Source organism: Sminthopsis crassicaudata, chromosome 3 (genome assembly GCF_048593235.1).
Source record: "Sminthopsis crassicaudata isolate SCR6 chromosome 3, ASM4859323v1, whole genome shotgun sequence".
In the NCBI taxonomy this organism is placed as follows: Eukaryota; Metazoa; Chordata; class Mammalia; order Dasyuromorphia; family Dasyuridae; genus Sminthopsis; species Sminthopsis crassicaudata.
In genome coordinates this window covers 71,620,813-71,638,965 of record NC_133619.1, presented here as the reverse complement: position 1 = coordinate 71,638,965, position 18,153 = coordinate 71,620,813, and the positions used below count along the sequence as shown (strand labels likewise).

Here is an 18,153-nt window from a genome sequence, read left to right as displayed (position 1 = left end):
AAAAACTCATCTTCATGAATTCAAATCCAGTCCCCGACATTTAATATCTGGACAAGTCACTTAATGCGGGTACCTTATTTGTAAAGTGATCTGGAGAAGAAAATGGCAAACTACTTCATTATCTTTATCAAGAAACCTGCAAATGTGTTCAAAAAGAGTTACACACAAATTAAATGAATGGACAAGAATGAAATCTACCTATACTGATCTACTTGCTATTCCTCAAATGACACATGTCATCTCCCAACTGTGTGCCCTTTTGTCCCTCATGCTTAGAATTGTCTCACTCTTTAATTAATGGATATTCTTGTTTCCTTCAAGTCTCAATTTAAATCTCTCTCTCTCTCTCTTTCTCTCTTTTTCCCCCCCCAGGAGTTCCTGTTACCCTGCAACCTCTTATCTTCAACTAGAGTGCCTTCTATCTGAGATTACCTTTCACTCACACTATATATTTTTTATTTATACATAGTTTCCACCATTAGCATATGCCTTTTGAAAGGAGGAACTGTTTTTGCTTTTTCCAAAAAAATATATTTACAATTCTTGGTATGGTGTCTGGCACAAAATAATCACCTAATAAATACTAGTCACTTCACTAGTCATTCACCTCTCCATTAATAGGATCATCAGGAAAAATAGATATGGATATGTGAGGTGGTGGGAAATTCAAATAAATCACTCTCTTTCTTAGCCCATCTGAATATGTAGACTTGGCCAGGTTTGGGAATATATATATGTATACCTAAACATATATACAGAGATACATAATATGTATATGTACATTAAAAAAGTTTCTTCCCTTCATTATTATCTATATCCCTCTATCTCCCATTATCCCAGATAATTGAGATCTAATTGATAAATGTCAGAATGCAGTGAAGCATATGTTCTTTCAAACTGCTCATCTTCACAAATGATGAAAAGATTTTATAACAAATGAAATTGTGTCTTGCTCTATAAAACAATATTGAAGTTTTAACATTAAATTAAAAATTTAATATCATTAGAGCTAATGTGTCTTAAGTGATATCAATTTATTTGATATTTTCACTCTTTATGAGTACATTTACTACTAATATTTATTATACCAAACAAATATAAATCCATGTCACTCAAAGGGAAAAGGCCAAGACTGATTTACTTAAATGAATATAAATATACATAACACACATTCCTATTTGTGGTCAGAAACAAAAGCAAAACAAGGACACTCTCAAGGTCTCTTTTAACTTTAGAATTGATTGTATGACATGGGAGATACTGGCACTCAACAGATAAGGTTCTGTGCTCTATAAACAGAGCAGAATTGAATTAGCTCAGGAAAAAAAACAAAAAAAAAAAAACACTAGATGCCCAAAGTTGGAGAATCCACTCTAAATATTCATCCAGACTATTTGTGTCCGACCTGTGACAGAGTATTGCAAGCTCATATTGGTCTGATCAGCCACAGCTGGACTCGAATCTAACTCAATGTAATTCAATCTTAACATAGTGATATCATTTTGGTCCTCTTCAAGAACAAAGAACAACAATCAACCAATCAACCAACCAACTATAAATAAGTAGAGATATGCACATACACATTATAAATCTGAGTGTCAAGCTGTCATTTAACTTTTCTTTAAAAAAAAAAAAAACAGCCTATACTTAAATGAACTATAGAGAGGAGTGCCAACAATTATTTTAGGAATCCTATTTTAAGACAAAATATAAAATGATTATTTGCTAAATATATCTTTACAAAATTTATTCTGAACAAATTTTAAGAACCATGTTTTAGGTTTTATAAAAATTGATGTGTAGACATCATTTGCTTTTTGGGAAAAATCATAATCATCGGTATTTGAGATGCCTTGTAATCTCATTGCTTTGAATCTTTTATCTGTATTCCTCTTACTACTACAGAGAATACTAGAATAACAAATAAATAAAATAATGTGACTTAAAATAATAATCTTCAGTATAGTATAATCAATAGTCAATGAAAATAAACTCCTTACAAAGTGATAATTGTGTAAGCACATTTGTCAATGATAATAATTAGAAGATTTGACAATTACATGCAATGATACTTGATAGGATGGAGGTGAAAGGAAATGAGAAAAATATGGAAATAAAATTGGGGTTCACAATTTAAGAACACACCATCCGGAGACATATCATTCTTATTACCTAAATTAGATCATAGTAAATACCTAAAAGGAGTAGGGTTATTTAGTGATCTTAGGGGAATATAACTTAATTTTTCAGAAGGAAAATATTCTAGAACTAAGAAATATTGGGATAAGGAATATTTACTAAAAGTAATCAGTAGTAGTTGCAACATAAGAATAATACAACTCCAGGCATGGGAGGATAAAATATAGATTTCAATAGGAAGATTAAGTTTTTTTTTTTAATATTCACATAAATTGGTAGACATTTAAACAAAATCATTGAAAGGAGTAAGACAAGATGTTAGTTGAGGCAAGATATTAGTGGAGAAAGGAGTCAGAACAAAGAATGATGACTGTAGCTCAAGTAAGCCTTCCTATGTGATTCCCACTTTTACTCATTGTTTCCACATAGTTAAGCTAAAATTTCATTTAAAAAATAATCTATTGAAGGGTGAATTAAACTGAAGGAATAATGAGGAATTAAGAAGTGTTCTTAAAATAACAACTAAAAAAAAAGAACTTAGTGTCCTATTCCTAGAAAACTAATTTCTCAAAATGACATTATTTCAATTAAAATATTTAATTTGCCACTTATGTTCCAAATATAATGGGCACAATTCCCATCATCTTCCAGGGAATATCTATTTCCTAAATACACAGGAAAGAAAGTTGGCTATGACTTCTCTGCCTCTTCCTATTCCCTAAATTCATTTTCTGTCTTTGTTATTCCCTCTGGTGTTGCCAATTAACCCCTTCATTTCCCTTAAATGTGACAAAAGAAGGGCTTATTGCTTTCAATATGACTGGTTCTTCTAGTTCTTTGGCAAAACTGATTTGAATCCTGGCAATGGATTTTCAAAACTATTGCTAATTGCTGAGCTTTAAAATCTTAGTGATTAACTAGGTCAAAAAAAATTCGGTAAAGAAATTTAAAAAGAAATAAAATATACTTGATCTATATCTTTCATTTCCTTCTTTCTAGAACCTAGGAGAGAATACTAGATATATTTACTTTTTCTGATTACCAGTAGCACTTTTTGAGTTTAATAATAAAGGAGGTAGGAAGACAAAAGTAGGAAGGAAAAAAAAAGAGAGAAAATGAAGAAAATATTGATGGGGTGATTTGAAACTTTCAAGACAGTTTTCTGACCATCAGTGGCGAAGAAACTGCTGCTTTCCCTCTGAGAGATTCTACACAAGTACTTTCTGCCATTCCAAAAGAAGACAAAAATATTTTATCTGAGAGAATGAGAAGGAAGTCAAAAGTCTCCTTTGCTTTCTGAACAAGGAAAGTTGTTTGTCACAGGGACAGATTTGTTACACCCAATAAAATGTGTCAGGGCCTTTGTGACACAATTTCATATTATCCAGTATGTCCTTTCTTTGGGGAATAAGGGAAGAGAAAAGTCATGTGAGTCATGTTGTTTATGTTCAATTTATAGATTCAACTAATGATAGAATATTTCATATAATGCTGGTACTTGCAATAGCATTAAGATATTCAGTGGGGAAAAACAATTAAAATTTCTAAATAAATATTCCCATGAAGCTCTATTCCAGACTTGAAAGGACATTATGGGAGAGATTCAGCAGTTTTTAATAAGTGTGATTATTTAAGTTCACATAACTGCTTTTTCTCAAATATTCCTGACCTACAGCCTGATTAGAAAGATCTATGTATCTCATATCCCCAGAATTTTGGAACAAATTGACAATTTCTTTCTGTCTCCCTAACCCTTCTGTATCTTGGTTCATATTCCTTTGTCCATCTATGTCTCTGTCTCTCTGTCTTTTTCTTTTCCTTTTTATTTTATAAGAACATATCTCCCTGTCTTTCTGGGCTGGAAGTATAATGATTACTCACAAGTCCAGTCCCACTAGTAATTGAAATGGAAGCTTTCTCTTGCTTCTCTTCTCTCTGGGATTGGTTTGCTCCTTCTTATCCAATTTGATTAAAGTTTTACCTACTTTTAGAAGCCCACTATATAGATAAAAAAATAAGTGTCAAAATCTTATCTGATCAATACAATCAGAATACAGTCAATACAGTCAGAAATCCTCAGCTAAAGAAATCTACAGCCTCAGTATCTCTAGCACCAGAAATAGGTTTGTATCACCTTGCCTGGATCATAATCTCAAGCCTTTTTTTGGAAGATTAATTTTGAATTTTCATGTATGTTTAGCCAAATAGTATTTTAATGGAATAGCATTTAGATAAATAGCCTTCCATTTCAAATTTAATTTTAGCACATTTCCTCAGAATCAGGTATCCTCTTTTATATAAAATTGCCCTTTGTATTTATTCTTTTGACATCCTGAAGAAAATTCAAAGTCCAAACGAGAATATCTCTTCCGGAATTGTGAGACTGGTTACATAGCACCTTCTTACCTTTTATCCTCACCTTTTGATCTATAATTCTTTCTGATCTTTTTTAATTTCCTGGATTACATAATAAAAATCACAGCTATATCAAAGTTTGTTATATTACTTTCCAAGAATGACTATGCATTTAGAAATTTTTGATGTTTAGTTACTGTTTCTTACCCTATTAGAGTCAATTCTTGCTCTGGACGTATAGATAGGTGGTGGGATGTTGAAGGCTTGAGGGACTAAGTATTCCTCAGCATCCATCATATCCTCCAGGTCCTCTTCATCCAAGAGATTCTGGAAAAACTTGCTATCATTTGGACTAGGAAGCTTCATACGATCATCACCCTAAACGCATAACCCATGTGGCAGAAAAAAGGATATGTCATTTTCATTGTTTTTCATCTCATTTTGATTATAAGACTTTTTGCTCATATTTATATAGTAAAGTAATATATCACAAGAAAATTTCTTCATTTATTAAAAACTGATTTCCTCAAATATTTATTGTGTTCACGATATGCCTTAAGATTCTTGGAGATAGAGGAAAATGTGTCAAAAACCTGCTAGGTTATCAGTTTACAAAAGGTTTTCAAAAATGATGACATATAGACAAAGTCAGATAATAATTTTCTGACACTACTAGCATTAGAAAATGTTATCTTAAAATAACATTTTTGATTTGATATTCCAGCTTTAGGAAACTTTTTGTTTTATAACTCTTCTTGAAAAAAGCTGAGCATTTCTAAAACTATCCTTTCCCTCTCTTATTTTATCTATCTCAACATCTTAATAACCAAATTTGCTCTTACTTGTTGCCTTACCAACAAAAAATCATAATTACTTGTTAAGTAAACTGACCTAGTGTTCAAATTTGGAAGTAACATAAATTATTACTTATTAAAGTTCCCATAATAATTATGAAAAAAGAATAAGAAGTCCTTCCCTTTAAAAAAATGAATGTAATTCATCTTTTTAAAAATTCCTTAATCAGAATTTTAGAATATAATAAGCCATATATATTTGATACTCTATTTTGTTGTTTTTAATTTAATTCTATTTCATTTCACTTTATCTAAGTTATTTCTTTGATACTCAAGAAAGGGAAAAGACAATCAAAGAAAATATTTTTTCCTGGAAATCACACTTCAATATTTTGAATATTTTGAATTATTGCCTTCAAGGAAAAGGAAAAGAAAAAAAAAAAAAAACCTCACTTCCCTGTGCTTTTTCTGAAGTTTGTAAAATAAAAGGTAGAGATAAGGAGAATGCTTAGAAGGCTTTGCTGAGGGTCAAAATAATTTGTGACTATGGTAAATCATCATTTAGTTGTTCAATCTCAGAAGCAGTTAAAAATTTAGGTACCCTTATAAGTGATGCTAATCACTCTGAACAGTAATTCTTTTCCACAAGCATCTATTTCTTTAGTTAAAATTGGATGAAATCCTGGCTAACAGAGAATGTTTATATAATGAAGATTTTCTTCATATTTTGCATTTAATCTGAATGTTGTTGAGGTAATTACCTAAAGAAAAGCATTTCATCATTCTAAGTACAATCTCTTCTTTTAAATTTGCTTACCTGAATGACTAGATATCTCTGAGGGTCACGAGCCATTCTGGAAAATTCAGCAGCTAGTTCTTTGAATTTAGGTCTACTGTCAGCATCAATCATCCAACCTAGAAATGCACAGAGATATGAGAAAATAGTCAATGTATAAATGATTTCCTAAAAAAAAAGGAAATTTCAGCAACCCAGGGACTCTGGCAGCTAAAGGGTAAGCACTTTTCATGTTTCCAGTAAACAAAACCTTAAAGCTACTTACATGTAAAAATAAGAGTCAACTGGGGTAAAATAAGCTATCTGAATTCATTATTTGACCTGTGCTAACCATAATAGGCTCTGAAATAACATAAGATAAACGCATCCTTATCTATGGCCTTAAAAAAAAAAAAAAAAAAAAACAAAAAAACTTCTTTGTCCCCTTACTGAAAAATTTGTCAGGAATCAGTGGAACAACATGGCTTCTCAATATCTGTTTTAGGTTTTTTTTTTTTTTTTTTTTTTTTTTGTTTTGTTTTTTCCCTGTGTGGCCATGTTGCATTTATGTTTGGGTGGGGTATAGATAAAAAGAAGGAATTCAGTAAGTGTTGGGGAAAGGCAGAATTTTGTTAGCATTAAAGTAAGTAGAAAAGGTAAGAAGTACAAAAAACATATTGCCTCTATTTCTTTTTTGTCCCCCAGCAGGAAAAGCAAATGCAAAATGATCAGTACTTTATGTTCTGCAAGGACCATTAGCTTATCTTAATGCTAGCCTTTTCTAGCACAAAGATCAAATCAGCCATTTTCAAGGTATATATTATTATTTAGCTGGAAGTCTAGATAAAGTGGGTTTTATCTCCCCAGGCTCTATTTGGTTGATGAGATGACCAGAGTAAAAAGCATCAAGGTTTCCTTCCTCCTCCTTTCTCCCCCAATACACTTTTTTTTTTGGTCACTTGGAGTCTTTAACTGCAAGGTTGAAAGTATGCATTAGACAAAAATTTAACCTACATCAGTACCATTTTACTGCCATGTCCCAAAGCATCCATCCTACTATACTAGTTAAGAAAGATATTTACAATTTCTGCCATTCTTCTTTCTTGTTTTCTTCTTCCCCCTTGTCAGCCTTTCCCAATCTTTGGAATATAATATTAGATTCAGTAATAAATCTTCATTTCTCAGTGATTCACTTTTTTTCCTCAAATCTGCCTTTATGACTTCAGGTATACGTATAATACAAAATTGACCATTGTCATTTCAAAGCTGAATTACTGAGGTTTTTCTAGGATTTCCACTTACTATTTGAACTAGAGGCAGTTAACTTGAAAACAGGATCAATTTCTTTCTGGTTAAATATTGAGTAAATAGAAATATGCTTTGTAGTAAAGGGCATTTTGACCTGTACTAGAAAATAAATTCTTTAGTTCTTTCTCCCTGTCAAACTGTATCACACATGTCATGAATATAAATCTAGGCATAACCGGGCCCAAAGTCTCTTATTAATAAGATGCTTATTCACCTTCACCAGTTTGGTTCTTTGCTAGCTCCATATAAATCAAAAAGAGGAAAGACCCAGATCATACAGGAAAGATGGCTGTATGTTAATCTCACTTAAATTAAGTCAAAAACACCTGAGACTTTCCTAATTCTATTTAAATTAGAAGTCTGGGCTTTGAAAATACATTTACAATGTGTACTTAGAAAGAAAATGAAAAGGAAAGGGAGAAAGAGAGCAAAGCTATGAAAAGTCCAGTTGTAAACAAATTATCAACTGGAAAAAAAAGTAAACATTCATAACCTTTTTGTTCTCACAAGGGTCAGTCCCCCAAATCCTCTTTGTTACTAAAGCTGTGAAACTTTTTTCATTTAATTCCATTTTCATCAAATATCATGTTCAAGATTTCTTCTCAAATATGTAAGGCACTTATTTAGAGCCTGATTTTTTTCTTAAAAAATTATCCATTTAATCAGGTTTAATTATTTTTCCATATGATATTCAACTTGATTGTCATGGAAAGATAAGAGAGCAGTTAAAATTTTATCATTTTACCTCTGTAACATGGAAGTTATGGTACCATTACTAATTAATTATAAGGAGGGAAAGCTAATTAGATCTTTTATGGATAAATCCATACTCTTCAAATACAAAGTTCATATGTTTTGTTGACATTGTATGGAGTATTCTAAGAAAAATTAATTGCAAGAATTTTAATGTATTTCATAACTTAAAAGGATTGAACCCCTGTTAAGAGAATTTAGCAACCTTACATTTGACCATGACCATATAAACATCGATGGTGCAGATAGGAGGCTGGGGCAAGCGTTCCCCTTTCTCTAATAAATCTGGTATTTCTCTTGTTGGGATTCCATCATAGGGTTTTCCACCAAAGGTCATTAGTTCCCAAATGGTAACCCCTAAAATAAAAGAAATAAAATTCTTACTTAAACAAAACAAATAACTTTTATTTGAATGACAATATAGCAGGTCAATATAAAAACATTTTATTCAGTGTAAAAGCAGAATTTGCCAACATATTTCCTCTTAAAAGCCCAAAGTGCTAATATAAGTACTATTTCATTGATTCTCAAAAGATCTTTGTGAAGCAGATTAGGTGAGTTATATTATTTTCAATTTTCAGATAAAAGATATGAAAAATAGATTTCTCTATAAATTGGTTTATCTAAGTTTAGCAAATCAATGACTAATGAAGCACAGAAAGTAGCTTTGGAAAGTATGTTAGGGATTGGGGGAAATGAAAGTTATGGAATTTGGAGAAAAAGAAGGGCTAGAGAAGTCTAACTAAAGATCTCATCATCAGATCTCCATCTTTTTATCATCATAAAGATGATAAAATGCCTTGCAAATGTGGATCATAGAACCATAGGTGGAAAAAAGATGAAGTTATCTACACAATCAACCAGTGAATCAACATTTAATAAGTGCATACTCTGTGCTATATGCCAAATAAAATGGAAAGACTGCCCTCAATGAAGCTAAATTCTATTGAGGAAGGTAATATGGAGGGAGAGAAAAAGAGAGAGAGATTGGATGGACAGATGGATAGAGACTGATATAAATAGAGTTATAGATATACTAAAGTTATTTAGTCAACAGTTATTAATTTAGCAATACTGTGCAAAGCACTAGCATATAAAGAAAGCTAAATATAGTCCCTGCTCCCTTAAAACTTTGATTCTAATGGGAGAAAAACATGAAAATAACTACATAGACTCAAGAAGTGAAGAAAGAAGATAATTTCAGAAGAGAGAGCTCCAGCAGCTGAGGGGATTAGGAAAGGCCTTTTTAGAAGGTAAAAATTGAACCAGAAAAAAAAAAAATTTAAAACATTGGGGAAGAGGGAGAACTTTATAAGCATGAGCCATAGTCAGTGCAAAGTCAGGAAACAAAAAATGGAATGTCATGTGTGAGAAATAGCAAGTAAGCTAATATGTTTCCATTATACATTCAGTGGAGGATTTAAAGGTAGAAAGCTTATCTTTGAAAGCAAAAGAATTTTGGGACCTTCCAAATCTACAAATTCATAAATGATTTCTGGTTGTTGGTATGATTGGAAAATATCATCATCTTGTGGCCAACCTAAAGTTGTGTTAAACTGACCAGAAAATCTTCAACAATCAGTAACATGATCGGATAAGAACTGAAATTTTACACTATAAGTATATTATTTTTAATGTTAAATGAATATGACTTTTTAGGTGGAGTCATGTCAAATGAAAAAATAGGTGAGTATTTGGACTTCTCTATGTAGAATGAAAAGTTCAATGCCAAAATATATAAATGGTCTCCCCTGTTCATTCATTCACTCACTTAATTCCCAATATGAGCAGGCATTGAGGAAGAATGTTAGTGGGAAAATGGCATATATTATACAGTTACATTGGAATAGACATATTATACCCTAAAAGTCAATGAAAGCTAAAAATGAAAATCATAAACATGAGTAGAGGTTAAAAAACTAGGAGTCTTTCTAAAAGGAAAAAAAAAAAGATTAGAATCTATAAACAATGTAGGCTCAAAGGAGGGCAAACAAGATGTTCAAGAACCTTTAAATCCATGATATAGGAGAATTCATTGAACAATTTAATGTGCTTTATCCTTGAAGAAGAGAAGAGTCAGGAGGGTGTGATCACTGACTTCAAGAATATGAAGAGATATCTTGGGAATTATAGTTTAGATGTGTTCAATTTGGTACCAAAAGGCAGAGAAAAGAGCAATGGATAAAAATCGTGAAGGGGTAAATTTAGGCTTTATTATAGAGAACAAAACAAAGTCCTAGCAGAGCTGTCCCCAAATGGAATAACCTCCTCAAGATGCAGTAGATTCTTACTCCTTGCAAAGTTTTAAGCAAAGACTGGACAGTTTCTTGGCAGATTACTACAATAGATATTTCTTTGACGCAAAGGTTGGTTAGATGGCCACTGAGTTAGAAAGGAGACTTATTCCCAAATTCTGTTTTGTTATATTTTGATATGTAAGTTTTTTCGAGGCTTTTTCAACAATGAGGTATTTCAGATCAATTCCAATAGACTTGTGATGGAGAGAGCCATCTGCATCTAGAAAGAACTGCTGGGACTGAAAGTGGATCACAACATAGTATTTTAAACTTTTTTGTTGTTGTTTGCTTGCATTTTCTTTTCTTTCTTATTTTTCCTTCTTGATCTGATTTTTCTTCTGCAGTATAATTGTGAAAGTATATATAAGAAGAATTAAACATGTTTAATATATATTAGATTATTTGCTGCATAGAGTAGGAAAAGGGAGGTAGAAAAAATTTAGAACACAAGGTTTTACTATGGTTAATATTAAAAACTGTCTTTGCATATATTTTGAAAATAAAAAGCTATTATTAAAATATTAAATTTAATTTTTAAATATAAACAATCCAAGTCTTTATTGGAATAAATGTTATATGACATCATTTAACATTAAACTCTGGGCAAACTTAAAAAAAATAAATAAATAAAAAGAATCCTTTGTCTAAGTCCCTCACTCTGTATGACTAAATTTCTGAAATACAATATTATTAGGGAAGTAATGGCATAAGGGATGGAACATCGGGTTTGAGGAAAGGAATATCTAAGTTCAAATTTGTTTTCAGACACTTATTAGCTGTGTGACTCTGGATAAGTGGATTCATCTATTTATCTCAGTTTTCTTCTATAAAATGTGGATTAAAATGTTATTTTTTTATTCTATCTCCCTGAGTTGTTGTGAGAATCAAATTAAATAATTATTATAAAGTACTTAGCACAATACCTGGAACATAGAAAATACTATATAAATGTTTTTGATGATGATGATGATGATGATAATGATGGTAAAGACAGACAGACAGGTTTATTACTGTCTTAGAATGTTAGACACATTAGGGAGTTAAGTGCCACTGATAGATGAATAAAGGAATATATCAATATGTTGTTGATATGTTTGTTATACAAAATATTAATGTTTTATCTGAATAATAGATATGTTGTTAATACAGAACAAGTGCGAAAAAGAAAGCTAAGTATTAAGATGTGATAAAGAAATCTAGTCAGTCAGTTAGCCAGTCAATAGTTATCACATGCCAAATATTGTACTAAGCTCTAGGGTTATAAAGAAATATAAAAGACATTCTGCTCTCAAGAACTTCACAACCTAATGAGGAATATAATATGTAAGCAGATATGCAAAAACAAGATATATACAGGATAAATTGGGAATAATCAACAAGGAAAAGTCATTAGAATTAAGGAAAATCAGGAAAGATTTCTTGAAGAATGTAGGATTTTAGCTGCAACTTGAAGGAAGCCAGGATGTAGTGTAGAGTAGAGAATTCTAGACAGCTTAAATGCTTCTTCTGTCAAGAACCTTTCACTGGTTACCCTAGTTATACATGATCTTTCTTCCATCAATAACATATAGTATTCTCCATTACCAGTTAGTTGCTACTCTGAAATATGTATTATATAATTATCTTATATACAGTATTTAATATTTTCTTCAATAAATCAACACACATTTATTAAATGACTACTTTGTGCCAGGAATATAATATCTGTGTTATATCCACCAATATGATATGATAAGCTATATGAGGGAAGGGAAAATGCTTTAGTTATCTCTGTTGTATTTCCCTTAGTACCTACCATTATGATTTACAAATTGTAATTTGCAAATGATTAATAAATGACTTTAAAAAACAAAGAGAAAAATAGTCTTTATCCTTATTACAAATCTAAGTCTAACAAATGAATTATTACTTCCCTAAACTCTGGAACATTGATTTTATGTATAAAGGCAGATACATACTGAATCTTAGCCAACAGTTGTTGTCAAAATTAGTCAGCTAATCTTAACATTAATTATAAAACGGACTTAACTTGAAACATATACACTACACACACAAGATGACTCCTAAACTTTCTATTCCATAAATGTAATTGCTAATTTACAATACAGACAAGGACAAATTTAAAAGTGTTTTTAATTAGGAGTGTGTGTGTGTGTATGTATATATGTATGTGTATATATATATTCAAGTGGTTTGAGATGGGCAAGTTCTGAAATAGCAGTTGTGGGGGAAAAGTGCTTGGTCTATAAGTAGGGAGTGTCTATTAGCTAATCTATTAATTAGGGCCATGGTTACATTTCCATTGCCAATAGCAATCACTTATTTGTTTGAATTGAGATCTCCTTGGTTTGTTTCAATGGTTGCCTGATAAAAGGAAATTACATGCTTTAGTTTTCCCAGAATGTGTGAATGACACAGTTTGACATTTCCTTCTATGACCTAGTCTAGCTCTAAATTTTAAGAAATTATAAGTCCCTTACTAACAATATTTCTTAAATTTCCGTGTACAGAGCTAATAGATAACATGAGACAATGAGGAGTGGGAAATATTTTGCACAGAAGGAAGATGTGATCAGAATTTTATTTTAGGAAAATTACTTGGGGAGAAAGGTAAAGGATGGATCAAAAAGAAAAGAGATTAGAGGCAAAAAGTCCAGATAGAAGACTATTAGAAGAGGTAAGAAAAGATAGGAACCTAAACAATAGTGATGTCAATACAGATGGGAAGGAAGAGAAATGTAAGGAACATTTTAGAGGCAACGAAAGGGGAAAACAGAATTTGAAATGACCTTTTTTTTTTTTTTTTTTTTTTTTTTTTTTTTTTTTAGTCAGGCCACTGGAAGTATTACAGTATCATCAACAGATATAGTGAGGGAAGTAGAAAGGGTGGCTTTTTGAGTGACTCAGTTTGAAGCATGCTAAGTTTGAGGTATGTAGAATCTCAAGGTAGAAATATTCTGGAGCTCTGAGAGAAAATGCAGAGTCAAAATAGACTTCCTGGTCATCTATATTGAGATAATAATTGAAGTCAATTGAGTGCCATTGATAAGGGAAAAAGTAAAGAAAATATGAATAAATAAATGCTAATAAACTATTAGCAGAAACATAAAATACAATTACCAGGTGCCATAGTGTTAGGGAGTTGAAAAAGTAGTATGATAAAAATGAAATGACTAGTCTGAAGTTAGATAATTAGGTATGGTTTTTGTTTCAGTCTTTTTCTTTTCTTTTCTTTTTTCTTTTTTCTTTTTTTTTTTTTTTTTGTTTCCAATATGGCTTTCTTCAAGTCATAACTTTTCTGTAACTTTTCTGTAGGATTCTGTAGGATGAAGCTCTGAACAAGAACTTTCTGAAGCATCCTCTCTATGTCCCATGATATATTCCTATAATACCTCTATGGGTATACAAGAGACTTCATGTAAAAGGGAAGTTATGTACTGAATAAATTGTAAGCAAGCATAAAATTTCTCCTGCTTTTTCATCATTTAAGGATACATAAACATCATGGCAGATACATATTTATTTTTTACAAAAATAAAGATGCTCCCAGTAGCAATTTTCCACTATGTGCATTGCTGAACAAGGTTATATGTGACTTTCTCTGTCTTGGAAGTCTCCAGCAATCATTGATGATATTTCTTAAAGCATTTTATGGATTTGGTTTGATGGTATGTGCTGTGTTTCAAAATAGCACATACAAATACTTTTTTTTCTCTCTCTCTCTCTTTCTCTCCCTCTCTCTGAGCCCCTAGGATTTTGCATTCAACAAGAAGGATAAATAATGTAAGAGAAGTAACAAAATTTCTCCCAAAAGACAAACTTTAATATTAAAAAGTGACTGCTTTCCCAACATTTTGTCTTCTTTTTTTAAAGGTCATTTAAAATTTGCTTGTAGCCTGTAATATATTTAACAAGCTATCATTTCATATCCAGGAGATACAGGTAACATATTACATGTATATGTACTATATGCATATAGTATACACACACACACACACACACACACACGATATTATGTTTTCTCCTTCACTCTTTTCCTTATCATATAACAAACAAGTTTTATCTTTTTAAAAAGTTATTTTATTTTATTTAGTTTTTTCCCCTAAATAAAATTTATCAAGCATTTCCTGCTGTAGTCTTCAAAATTACAGGTCAACAAAAGTTTGTATTTTCAAACAGATAATAAAATTAGAGGTACATGAAGGTTAATTGGTCTTAATTAAAAAAAGGTAAATTAATTTACTTAGCAATAATAATTTTCAGCAATCCCCTTTAAGTTAGGATTGACATAAAGTATTAAGCTACAGCAATAGTCAGTTAGATCTGGCTTTCAATCACATACTACAATGAAGAACAAACATTATGCTTAGTATTGTTGATGGTAAATAGTTATTCTTGCATAACATGATTTTACTAAGGAAGGTGTAACTCTATACTCATGGAATTGATATCAAAAACTCTTAGAAGCTCATCCTGACATTATAGTTAAGAAAAATTAAATTAGTGCCTTAAAATCCATCCAGCTTCAGTTCCAATGACACATCATCCAACCCTTCTGATTGCTCCCAAAGTTGTTTCCAAAATTAAAATGAAGTCCATACTGAGCAAACTCTCCCTCACTTTCTAACTTACTCTTTATTCACTGTTCTACTCCATTATCTTCCATTTTTGTTCTGTTATGACAAATTCCCTTTTATCTGACTGTAGTACAGAAACTTCCATAAGCTAGAAAATGTTTTTTGACATTCATTGCTTTTAGAGTTGGATTTTCAAAGAGCTGTTGAAAATTATGGCCTTGAGCCATATGATTCCATGAATCTGTGCCTAAACTAAAAGAAGCTTCTTTTTTCCTCCCTGTCACAATGATCAGCCAAAGTACTACCAGACTAGAGCTACGGGCAGACAGCCCAGCAGGGAAGCTGCGATATTACATTTTAGTGAGTAGGGAAATAACACCGAAGACAGGTAAAGATACCATTTAGATTTTTTTTTTAAGAAAAGAAGAGAAAACACTTAACTCCTTTAGGAAAAGAGACAATAAATATGTACCACTAGCACAATGAAATGACAACTTTAGAAGAGCTGAAAATCCCAGAGCCTTAAATCACAATCAGAAATTTACTAACCATAGCTCCAAACGTCACTCTGATGGGTAAATTTCCTATAGTGGATACACTCCAGGGCCATCCATTTAATTGGCATCTTAAAAAAAAATAATAAGGAAATAAGATTTATATTATATTACATAAAAACACAATCTTTTTTTTTTCATTTCCCTAATCTGATTATTTTAATTTGTCTAACCAACTTCCATCTACATGGTTTTATTTATTTCCTAAGGTAGAAAAAAATGCACTGATGAAGGGTAGTTCATAAAATAAAATGTAATATCTTCTAGGAGGATGCAGAACAGGCTTTTTAAGCAACAAATATACTAGTCACCTGTCAATGTAATATCAGGTTAATATCATATCTATCCTGTATTATAAACTCACAAATTGAATCTAAATTTTTATTCTTAGGCTTGAAAAGGTGATCAGTTTTATTATCTATTTATTGCCTACTGGAAACTTTTGGAGATCATTATGGTCTTCTCAAGCTTTTATCTTGCCCTACAACAGGTCTGTATGCATTAGATTATTTTCTAATCTCTTCTCCAATTCAAATCAGAGAACAGTGGCCTTGTCTTTATCCCTTATCCTAATTAACCATCTTAGAAAATGTGTACTGTTCAGAAGGGGAGCTGGATAAGAGAAAATAGATGGAAAACCAAGCATGAATTCAGCACCATTGTTGGGAAAATATGTGAAAAAATATATACTTTCCTGTTGGGGTCAGAAGTATCTTCTTTATATTTATGATAAGAAGTATTATATAAAGATTGCAATTAAATTCATTGGAACAAAAATAAACACTTGTATTATGCATTTGAAAATTAAAAATGAAAAAGGAATTTAAACCCATAAGTGATTGGTTGCCTACCAAGGTGACATCAAGGTAACTTTCTGACAGAATCATAGCATTCAAAGAAAGGGAACAGCACCCATGTGGAAGGAAATTTCCCCAAAGGCAAGGACTTAGCACACTTTATGGACTAGAGGACACTCTATTAAAGAAGCAAACTACACAAGTAGTTTGATAAAAGACATAATGGTTCCTAGGTATTTAAAGCTATAATGAATCTTACTTTAGACAAACTGTAGCTGTATATACTAAGCAGCAGTAAAGATATATGATTTATTCACTTCTGGGGCCTTCTGTGCAACCTTGCTATGGGATCTTAAGCCTTAACATTCCTAAGTATCTAGTTCTTGAAATTCAAACTACATATATTCAATTTATTTTATGCTAATTTTGATTAGTCTAGAACAGATGAGGGTAAAAGTAAAGCAATGTTGTAAGATTAACACTGTTTATAAACACTTTATTAACTTGAACTTTTAAAGAGTCTTGCATTTATAATGACATTTATAGGAAGTCTTAATGGGGAAAAATCACTTGCTAAAAGTTTATAACCTATAAGTAAAACACCAAAATTCTGAATTTTGAAAAGTGAAGAATAAATATGCATACCACATGTGTTAGATATGTAAGTGGTTTTTCTTAAAACAGCTGTATATATTTACATGATTTTTACCAAAAAATTTAATCTGGTTCAGAGAAAAGAGTCTTGAATTTAGAGTCAGAAAAACAAAATTATAATCTTAGTTTTACCTTTTATGTGTCCTTAAATGACTTTTTTTCCTCTATGGGTCTCAATAAACCCATATGTAAAATCAGAAGATTTGAGAGGGTATTGTTAAGCTGCTTTCCAGTTCAAAAATCTATCCACATACCAATAAGTATCTTATTAAACACTTCCTGAGTATCATACATGCACTCAGCTTGTAGAATACAAATATAAGCCAAAAAAAAAAAAAAAAAAAAAAAAGACAGTCCCTGTCTTTAAGCAGGTTACGTTCTAAAAGAGAAGAAAACATTAAAAAAGAAAATAAAAGAGCAGAGAGGGCATTTACCAGGGAGAAAAAGGAACAAAAGGGGATCACAAAGAATTTATTTTTATTTTGTTAGTAAGATTATCTCCCAAATGAGGGATATTAAAGTTTTCATATTTATTGGTGTTGCTTTTAAACAGAGATACTCACCTTCCCTCCATCAGCATTATATTCCTTCTCATCCCCTTCTAAGAGTCTAGCCAGACCAAAGTCAGTGATCTTTACATGATTTGGTGACTTCACCAAGACATTCCGAGCTGCCAGGTCTCGATGAACAAGGCGCCTCTCTTCCAAGTACATCATTCCCTGTGAAAACAGCCAGTCCCAAATAATCATTAGTTATATCCAGTGCTTTTCTTTTCTCCTCTACAACTGATTGATTTTGCCTTCTCTTGAAAGGACTTAATCTCCCCAAAATGAAGCATGAAGCGTGGCTATTTTCAAAATTTTCAGTAAGCTGTGGAAAAAATAAATCACCAGATGTTTCTTGACTTTTTTTTCTCTTAATAACATATACAGAAGAATAAGATGCCTACATATGGGGATCAATGTTTCCTCATTTTTCTAAGTTTATACAACCTCTTACAAGAAGCCTCTCTAATGCATCATCCAGGTGTCTAATCTGATAACACCCCAGTTGACCATCTTATAGCCTCCTATTCTCCGACTAATCTCATGCCTTAAGAAAATTGAAATTTAAAAAATAATAACTTTATATGATTTTTGCAGTACCAAGA

General features: G+C 31.5%; 1 protein-coding gene across 6 annotated transcripts in view; it reads right to left on the bottom strand.

Annotated features, from left to right (window-relative positions):
* Positions 1-18,153, bottom strand: part of ERBB4 (erb-b2 receptor tyrosine kinase 4) — a 1,327,834-nt gene that overhangs the window by 39,391 nt on the left and 1,270,290 nt on the right. For all 6 annotated transcript variants that reach the window (XM_074298794.1, XM_074298799.1, XM_074298793.1 and 3 more), the window contains 5 exons: positions 17,567-17,722; positions 15,548-15,623; positions 8,335-8,481; positions 6,106-6,203; positions 4,702-4,872 (listed from right to left, as the gene is read on the bottom strand). In XM_074298794.1, the coding sequence (XP_074154895.1) occupies positions 4,702-4,872; positions 6,106-6,203; positions 8,335-8,481; positions 15,548-15,623; positions 17,567-17,722 (648 nt within the window). The remainder of the gene's footprint in view (positions 1-4,701; positions 4,873-6,105; positions 6,204-8,334; positions 8,482-15,547; positions 15,624-17,566; positions 17,723-18,153) is intronic.